This window comes from Poecilia mexicana, unplaced genomic scaffold (assembly GCF_051168715.1).
Source record: "Poecilia mexicana isolate PSO_F unplaced genomic scaffold, ASM5116871v1 scaffold_16, whole genome shotgun sequence".
Lineage (NCBI taxonomy): Eukaryota > Metazoa > Chordata > Actinopteri > Cyprinodontiformes > Poeciliidae > Poecilia > Poecilia mexicana.
Window position 1 is genome coordinate 17387199 of NW_028263385.1, and position 10167 is coordinate 17397365.

The window sequence follows — 10167 nt, forward strand, 5'->3', positions numbered from 1 at the left end:
CACACACACACACACACACAGGGGAGTTGTTTGTCTTTCCTCCAATCTGTCTACATGTGTCCCGAGTCCGCGCTGATACCAGCACTGTCTGCGGTCTCATGCGGCTGGCCGCAGGGACGGAGAGAGACAGATGGCCCGGAGGAGCTAGGGACAGGAGAAACACAATGCAAAATGTTTGTTTTATTGCACCATTTGTCATTTTGTGCATGCAGCTATTCACAAAGTGAACCTTTCAAGGAGTCAGCTGAAGATCATGCTGTTTTCATTATGACTGTCTTTGACTTTTGTGACATTTTTGAGGTTGAGTCAAACAGCAGCTCTTTGTAATGAATGAGATGAATGCATGAACTGAAAGACATATAGTCCTGGTGGAAACTTCACATGCACTCATCATAAACAAAATGTCACATTCATTTTGAGATTTTATTGATTTATTTGAACTTTTCTTTGTCCTCCACTGTACAATGACAGCACAACAAGAAAGCTCAGTACGTTCTAGAAATACAAACATGAGTCTAAACTTTGAATTCACTGTGGGGGTTTTTTTTGTCTTTATAATGTCAATATTATACATGCATGCTAAAAAGAAAATATGCACACACTCCCACTTATATTAGTTGCTTGTTGCTTCCAGCCAAGTTGTTTTTACAGCCATCAAAAACCCTCTGGCGTAATTCTGACTGAATATTTCTCTGGACATCTTGGCAAAAATCACAGAGCTCTTTTAAAGTGACTGGCTTTAAAGGACAGCCCATCGTTCCCGAACGGACTGAGGTCAGGGCCGTCCCAGAAGCTTATGTTAGCATTTATATCAAAATCACTTTAAATGTGTTTTTGAGATCATCGCTGGAACTCATTATCTCTTTTGATTAGAGCAGCCGCGTCCTCAGTTATGAAACGGTTATTACATCATAGCATACAGATGCTTGTAATTGTCATTTCTGATTTTTGTTTTCACCCTTTTGTCGGGCCGTTCCTTCAAATACTCGTCTTGTTTTCATTTTGTCATATGACAAACATGCATCTCTGTGAAAGGGGTTTATTAGTTAGTGTATGTAAAAGCAGATTTTAAGGCCTTTTTAAGCAGTTTTGCTTAATGTGCTTGTGATTTTTCCCCTACAGCTCCAACAAGGACAACTCTGAAAGCAACATGGTCAGTCTGAATTTGACCGTTGCCGCTAAAGCTCAGCTTGATTTGCGCGGGTGAGTCCAGCGTGTCTGCAAGTTTTTTGGTTGTTTGTAGGAAACGATGCTTGGATTTCTATACAACAGCACATATTTATTGACAGATTCAAACCAAACTGTATGCATGCGGGGTTATTTGTCAGCTCCTCCACGCTAATGCATACACACAAGCTCTCACATGCGCTTCAAAGCCTGGTGCCTGACATGCCGTTGTTTAGGTGTGGTCAGTGGAGCACACAAACGAAGAAGCAGTGGGAGGAGCGCATGCCACACTTTGTCCTGTCAACTGCTCTGCTTCAAATGTTACATTTTAGTTGTATTTAAAGTACTGTTGTTGTAAAACATGATGGTGATTTTACTCTCAAGTCGAAATGAGCTAATTAGCCTTGATCCTGGGGTGAGGCTTAGATAGTTCGGTTCCACATCCATGCAGCTTGCAAACGCCACACTGCTCACTGGAAACCTAGACATCTTTTTTTTTGTTTTTCCCACTGAAGTTAATTAATTATAAACTCTACAAAATGCATCCACAACAGTGATCAGATTGAAGATCAACATATGTATCCCGCACTGATTTTATTTATTTATTTATTTATTTATTTATTTATTTATTTATTTATTTATTTATTTATTTTTCTTGTATGAGATTTCAAAGTTGCACATGGACGCTCCGTTAATCTGGCAAACCACGATTAAATCTGTTTGCAAACTAGTTTGAGTTTGCAAATGTTCTGCAGATTAAAAGTAGCCCCCATGGATTAAGCAGAAAAATCTTTTGTGAAGATTTTTCTGCTTAATCTTCACAAAAGCAGAAAAAGCCACTGCGTAAGAATTGGCAATGTTTATATCATTGTCTTAACTTGCATGGAGTTGCATTTGTTCTCCACATGCATTGCCTGGCTTCCAGGTACTCCACGTTTCTTTCACAGCCCAGAATCATGTTTATCATGTTAATTAGCCTCTCTTAAACTGCTCTAAGGTGTGAGTGTTTGTTTGGCCTTTTTTTCTCTCTCTCTTTTCTGTTTGCTGCCCTGTCTGTGTTTTCAGATAAAACTGTGTGTTTACATCCAATCAATTTGTCCTTGCAGGGTGTCTCATCCCTCTCAGGTTGTGCTGCCGTTCCCAAACTGGGAACCCAAAAAGAAACCCGTTAAGGAGGATGACGTCGGTCCACAAGTAACACACATATATGAGGTACTTTTCAGATGCATATATCAATCAATCAATCAATCAATCAATCAATCAAATTTTATTTGTATAGCACATTTCAGCAGCAAGGCATTTCAAAGAGCTTTACATAATTAAAATAAAAACAGCATGTGAGAAAGAGATTTAGAAAACATCATTAAAACGTATGTGTCAAAATCGAAAGCAATTACCTCCATTAGACAGAAAGATCAGCTGAAAACTACTTAGCCAGTTTTCTATTAAATGAAGTGGTGAGGTGTGGAGTGGGAAGAGGCGAAGGCGCATCAAACTCTGCTGCTCTTGTCCTTACGTTTGGTGATGAAGAAAAAAAAATGAGGGGATAAAATAGGTGTTTGGCGTTGCAGTCAGGCTAAGAGGAGGCGAGAGCTCTTTGGGATAAAGTAAACAGCAGCACTAAAACACAGTCACGGTAAAACCAGTGGCTCTATAAAGAATTAGGATGTGGCTGATCAAAGGTTTCCAGCTCAGCGGTAATTACTGCTGCGAGGGTAAGAAGGCCTTAGAAGGAAGAAAAACAGAAGGGAATAAGGAGTTAAGTAATGAAGGAGGGAGGACAGACACACGGAAACGCGTAATAAGTGAGTGTTGCAAAGTCAAATTTTGAGATAACGACAGAAAAGGCAGAAGGAGTGAGAGCTGCAGACAGATTAGAGCAAGCCATTGTCAGTCTGCACCCATTTCTTTTTTTCTTTTTCTTTTTTGCTTTAAATGGCGGGGAGCTTCATTGAACCTGAATGCAGGCAGCATTGTCTGGCCTGTCCTGCAGCTGATAATGATTTTCATTTGTGGTACTTTTCCCAGTGGACAGCTGCTTCTAGTTAGAGTTTTTTCCCTCTTTTTTTTTTATTCTTGCCCTGCAGCACCAGGATAGGATCATGTCCTGTTTGGATGACTTGCTTCAGTATATTAGAGGTAGGGGGGTGATGGGAGATGTGCATCGGGGTGAGACGAAGACGGCAAAAAGAGGATTTATTAAATCGAGGGTCGATTTAGTCTCATAACTCATTCCCACTAGTTTTGACAATGAGCCCGGTGAAGTTTTTTGCTTGTCTTGCCTTTTCAATCCCCAGAGACTGAAGGCTACATTAGCATTATCTCCATGAAAACACAGGTGGCCTGTCTCATCGTACCACAGTTATGATAACCTGATTACAGCCCTGGTCACATGAGACCTGCTAATAAGGCAGAAGAGGGTAAAACCTTGACAGCTCTCTGTTTTTGCTTCTCTCTCTCTGTGTGTGTCTCCAGCTCCATAACTCCGGTCCCAGTAGTATTGGGCAGGCTGAGCTTCAGGTCGGCTGGCCTGCCCGTTTCCGTGATGAGAACCTGCTGTACGCCATGGAGATTCAAACTGACGGCCCAATTAGCTGCCGGACAAACACCAGCCTCAACCCACAGGGCCTCCAGGTACCATCAGTGTTTCACAAGCTCATGCACTTGGACACGTATTCCAAAACCAAAACTTTTGGACTCATAGATATACTTGCTGTAATGGAAATCAATAAATATACATAAACCTGAAATATACATAATTTAAAAATACCTTCTGTCTGATTCATTCGACAAGTTTTTTTTCTTGTGGTTTTCAACACCATCCCCTGGTCAAGATGGGTTTTCATTGCAGTAGCATATAATCCTCCGGCGAATATCAAACAAATTGTCTTCCTTTATTTGGATTCATTCAGTGAAGCAAAAAATCCCATGTTATGAAATATTATTTTAACAAAATCATGGGTGCAACACCGACTGCCCCCCATATGGCAATTCTCACTAAACAAATATACCTGAAGTATTTTTGTAGTTTAAACTTCTCAATTTTAAGTTGAGGTTAGAAGTGTTTTCTTCTTCCTGGGTAAAACACTCATCACTCTTTGAAATGAGGAGGACTAGAAAGCTTCCCATTCAAATAATGCAGACGTGTTGATTGTTGCAAGTCAGGATACGGCTGTAAAAAAAATTGCTCACATCTATAAAAGTTGACTTTTTAACAATGGTAACTGTGGCATAAACAAAGCTGAATGAGGACCACACACAGTGAGTACGGTGGGGAAGGGGCTTAAAACAAATCGTCAGAGCTTGATTCGGCGAAGATTGGCATCAAGTGATCACCAGGTCTCCATAGTGGTCTTTTAATTTATTTGCCATAAGTAATGTAAAGGGACTCGTGGCAAAATACTTCTTTGTCCTACCCACACAAACGTAAACATGTACGGTTTCCTAAACACTTAGCCGACTTTATTAACTGAAATGAACGATCTGCTTCGGTCAGATGAGGCCAACTTTGAGCTTTTTAGAAAACCAGTACTGGCAAATTGAGTTTGCCATGAAACCAATGTTGAACAATAGTAGAACATCTTTCAAAACCACTGGCGTGTACGGTGGAGGGAGGATCTGTGAAGCCGTTTGTCTGTGAATGATGGTGAACAGCATCATGAACTCTTTTGAAATCTGAAAATTAAAATAGAAATCTTACAGCATCTACCAGAAAATGAGTTGTCACTGAAATAAAACAAAAAAATAATAAGAATCAGAAAATGTTCACCAAGCACAAAGTCAACCTTCTCCAATAATGACGTTAGTCCCAGACTTAAATCATATAGGTGTGGTACCTATATGATTTAGGAGAACCTTTAGGTTGAACCGACTTGCTTTCTCTGTAAAGCACTCAATATAAAACGCTTATGTTTTTTTAGTGTGAAGGTGTACTCCTACCATAAATGGTTATTTTAAGGCTGTCTACAGTGGCGTCAATAAATGGGAAAGACAAATATATCCCATCTTATATAAAATAATGTCCTGCATACAGTTCTTACTGCAACTCCAACAAGATCTTAAAATAGCGAAGAAGGATCGGGCTTATTTCAGACGTTGGAAGAGTTTCCATCGGCAGTGATCCCATCTTTGTTTTAACTTCAATATTGGTTTCTTTGCTTACACTGGTTTGATTACAGCAGATTGTTCTTGAGCTGATATTTCTGAGATAATGCCGCAGAACCAGCCATTTAATCAAATCGGCCAACTGTGGCATAAAACGTTCTCATTTATTCGTTAAAAAGTCTGTGGTTCTGTTTCTAACCACGGGGCTGGAGGAGAGGAAGAAAACAAATGGCATTCCGGTTCCAAAAATAGTTAGTCTGAGAAGAAAAAATAATCAATGTGTGCTCAGCGTGCTGGCTTTTTCAAATATTTAAATTAAAATATTAAATCAAGCTGTTCCCTCTGGCCTCCCTCCAAAGCTGAGCTTCCAGAGCAGAAAAAATAAAAATCTATCTGTGTTATCTGAAACTTGAGGACATGTGGGTTATTTTCTCCCGTCTATTTTTCCTCATTGTCAATGAGACAGTGTAACCGGGGGAAATTAAATCTCCCCAAATCCAACTTTATACCAGACATTCTTTGATCAGATTTTACACTTGTTTCTGCAGCTGGACGTTTTATGGGATTTTATTACGTCTTCCAAATCTTTGGGCTTTTTGTCCTCTTCAGCGGTTGATAAGGCCACATCATGTGCCTCCCAGACGCTGATAAAATAAGCAGTATGTGGCGGTCGTTGAGTTTCACTGTGGAATCGTCTTCAGAAAGCCCAAATACATGCCAAAGATATTTGAAAATTGTTTTTTATTGCTTCCTCCTCTGCTTATTTGCGATGGTTAATCAAGGCAGAGGCATGTCTGTTCTGCAAAACTGAAACCCGTTCCACCGTATTTCTAATGTTCTGTCGCTGTCTCCTTGTTTCAGATCTCCTCTCTGCAGGACACCCCAGAGCTGCTGGGTTTCCTGAGGAACACCACTGATCCTCCTCACCGCCACAAACGATCCGTCGGCACAGCTGAAAGTTATAGCAGCAAGACCTTGGTGAGTGCCTCCGTCTTCTCTCAAGAAAACAAGCCAGAAAAAAAAACATTCATTAGTGATCCACAGGTGCTTCATGTCTGTCTTCCCGCTTCCCACATTCAGAACTGCACCAACATCTCCTGCCTACGGATCACGTGTGTGGTTGGTCGGTTGGATCGAGGCCAGAGTGCTGTGCTTAAGATCCGATCGAGACTGTGGGCACATACGTTTCTACAGGTAGTAATTCTCGCATCTCATAATTAATTCAAATGTTGCGCTTTAAATATTTTCACACCCATTATTAAGTTGCGTATTTTGTCTTAAAGCGGCGTAACGACCCATACGTTCTCAACTCAACGGTATCCTTCGTGGTCGTATCTGTGCCTTATCGCATCCAGCCCCCTGCTCTGCCTCAACACAGAATATCAGTAAGAAAGCAGCAATAAACAAATCACTGTGCATGCGCATTCTCAGCCTGGAAAAATAAATTTGGCACCATTTGCATCTCTTTTTCTCCAGATGGGAACCCTCGTGCTGTGGGGGACTCCTGATGTGTCGTTTGCTGTTCCGCTCTGGGTCATCATTCTGGCCATACTGCTGGGCCTGCTGGTGCTGGCCATGCTGACATTGGCGATGTGGAAGGTAAATAAGCAGAAGTAGTTTTCACGGTATTGTGCAACACTCTTATTCTAATTCTGATTTTTTAAAGAATTTGGTTCTAAAAAGGAAGAACATTCTTCTAGTCTGTGGCCCTCATCAGTAGTTCCTCAGGCTACCATAAGCTTGTGAAAGTTTTTCATTGGACTTGTCATCTTTTCTGACATTTTCTATTCAGTCCTTTTACCGTACTATGTCAGCATAACATGCAGAAATTTTCTGTATTTTTTTTATAGTTCTAAAAAAAGCTAGAATAATTCAGGGATCATTTTGTTCAGTTTGTAAGGACATGACCAAAGATCCAGGTAAAAACGGGTTTCTTTCTTCTTTTTTTTATCACTCTTAGATGATCTCACTGAGAGTTGCTATAGCCTGCTGCTCACCCTGTCTCCCTGTCCTCTAAATACAATGGCAGGATGTCTTATTGACTGTTTGATCAAAATATTCAGCATTTTCAATATCTGGCCAGAGGACGCAACTCCTTTTGTTCAGCCTACATGCACAGTTTGGAGGTGTGCGCACTTCTCCTTAGAATCAGACACCAGTGCAAACTGATCTTTGAATTCAAGGCGACCGATCACAGCACTGTATGTATTGTCATGATGTTCCAGGATTGATCATTTTAGCTGCTTGCTGAGATCCTTCAGGATGCTGCCAGAGCAGCGGCAGGGCGTCCTGCACACAGTGCTGCACCACTAAGAACAGTGTGATAAATTACAAGAAGCGCTGCCAGTCCACTGTGGGCTGGAAGCTGTTGTAGCTGTGGCATGAGGCCTGAGGAGACATGAGAAGGTCATGCTGGTAGATGAAGGCTATAGCTCACCGAGAAGCAGCCTCTATTGTCATGTGGTTCCTCTTTGCAGTTGGAAACGGATATTTTGTCAGAGAAAAATCTTCAAGATCTATTTTTCAAAGTTATACATTACTTGTTCAAAGCCCAAAGTTGTTTCTCGGAAGCTTTTTATGCCTAAACAATTAAATGGTCAAAGTAAAGTTGCTTATGGTTAGATGTCCACTACCGGTTCATAGGTGGTCCAAGCAACAACAAAATATGTTCTTAATCTCCTGAACCAGCTTTGATTGTTCCAAATGTGAAGGAACAATAAAGCAGCTATTATCAGATATTACCACAACAAACTGTAATAGGGATTCACAATATTTTAAATTGGAAAGGCTACGGCCAGCTCACATGTAATATTTCATAAGCTCTGCAGCCAACTCATTTCTTTGCCCCGTTGAATAGTTTCACTCCACTTAATATAAAGGAGGTATAAATTTCAGCTGCTAAAGCTTACAGAAAGTGTTGGAGAAACTGTGAGGACAGAAAACAAGAGCGAGGGAAAACATAGATCGATCACAATTGGACAGAACAATTCTGAAATGTGATTTCAAAATTTATTTGATTTTCTTGAGTCTCACAGTCCTAGGGTGGGAATTGGCATAAAACCGTGTCAAAGTCCAAAGAAAAACTTTGAAAGATCTTAAAGTGCAACCATCAATCAAGATCTATTGACTCAGAACTTTAAACTTTGGCACGGTTTTCTAATTCGGTTTCTCCAATATGTTTTTGACAGCATTTTTTCTTCTGTTGCATATTGACTTGTGAATGCGATTCCCTCAGTGTGGTTTCTTCGATCGAGCCCGGCTGCCGGCAGATGACGATGTCTCCGACCAGGAGAAGCTAACGTCTGATCAAACTGGGGATGCCTGAAGAAGACGAACGACAGCACTTGATTAAAAGCTTGTGGTTTAGGAGGAAGCTGCACCTTCTGAATGACCTAATTCAGATCTGAGATCTGTAGTATCTGGAAGCTCCAGTCCCTGTTTTGGAAGTCTTCTACCTTCATTTGTTTTAAAGAAACTGACTAAAAGCAAAAAAAAAAAAAAAAAAACCTGCAGTGCCACAAACTCTATGACCAGAACAAGTGAGGTCACAGCACACAAAGTGGGGGCAAAACAACACACAAGTCAGGCTAAATTACCCACACATGTCAATTGTTTATACGTTGCAATGAAGCACCACAACTGAAGGCCGAGTGGATTATGTTGAGAGGACAAAATGTCTTGTTTTTGTGCAGCACGAAGACAACTGAGCTCTGTGCACAAGTGCATTTAATGAGTTTCAGTGAGTGTGTATGGATTCCTGCAAATCTGTGTGTAAGAAGTGCAGCTTATGAACTCAATTTCTCCCCGTTTCCTTCAAACCAAGCCGAATACCTTGCAGTTTACATTTACGTTAACTAAACACGCTATCACATGCATAGGGTTTAGAAAAGGGGCACAAAATGTCAAGGTGTATATTTATAAATGTACGTGCAATATTTGGGCGTTGTGTGATTCTGAAGCTTGTTGTTACACTGGCACTACTTTTTTTTAGAGCTTCATGTCTTCATTGTATGTGTATATACTGTAAGATTGGTTGGTCGTTGTGTTAGATAAGTATTATTTCTAAAAGCAACACATTTTTTTAGACAAGTACCAACATGATGAAACTGTTACAAAATAAATAACTTATTGTCTTGTTGCAGCTCTGGGGTTTTATGTTTGAAGAAAAAGAGCACATCTCCACAGCTCAGGCTTCACACTGCTTGCTTAAGTTTGCAAACCTTTGAGTTTTTTTTCCCCTCTGGAGAAGATGATACTTTATGAACAACACATAGCAGTAAAAAAAAAAAACATTCACGCATCAGATTATTCACGTGTTTTTAATGTGAATAAACGACAGTCAGAAAGTATCTGGTTGTCAGCAATGCTGTAATTTAAAAAAGGAAATGTAAATTTAAGGTTTGAGCAAGTTTTGGTTTTTTACATCAAATGTTTATCAGAATAAAAGTTTGGTTATTAAAGGATTTTGGTGGTTTGCTTTAAATACGCAGGTAAGTTTCACAGTGTTACTTCTGGGTTTCTGTGCCTCAGAGGAAGGACTCTTGCTCCCCCAAACGGTGCACTGAAAAATGCTAACTTTCTTTCTGGCCCCGCAGAAAACAAATGAGACAACAGAAGCAGGACGGCGCCACCGTGTGGCTTTCAGCTGAATAACCTTTTATGGTAGTTTCTGCTAACAAAAACAGTTAAGCTAGGAGCTGTCTCTCCAGCTTCAGAGGCATTTAAACACTTTTAATATACCTGTGAACGTTTTCTGTTTAAAATTGGCCTCTGTTTGATTAGTTGAACTGTTAATTGCCATGAAGCTGTTGTCCTAAAGAAACATGAATGGATTAAAGTTATCTCTGTGCAGAAAAAAACAGTTTTATCTTGATTTATCATTCATGGCAGGACTGG

General features: G+C 40.3%; 1 protein-coding gene across 1 annotated transcript in view; it reads left to right on the top strand.

Moving 5' to 3' along the window:
• The window catches only part of itga8 (integrin, alpha 8), a 50492-nt gene extending 40758 nt beyond the window's left edge, over positions 1–9734 (top strand). The window contains exons 23-30 of the mRNA XM_014996008.2: positions 1123–1203; positions 2274–2379; positions 3643–3801; positions 6133–6249; positions 6352–6465; positions 6555–6656; positions 6748–6870; positions 8507–9734. Of these exons, the coding sequence (XP_014851494.2) occupies positions 1123–1203; positions 2274–2379; positions 3643–3801; positions 6133–6249; positions 6352–6465; positions 6555–6656; positions 6748–6870; positions 8507–8596 (892 nt within the window). The 3' untranslated portion in view covers positions 8597–9734. The remainder of the gene's footprint in view (positions 1–1122; positions 1204–2273; positions 2380–3642; positions 3802–6132; positions 6250–6351; positions 6466–6554; positions 6657–6747; positions 6871–8506) is intronic.
• Positions 9735–10167: the final 433 nt, after the last annotated feature.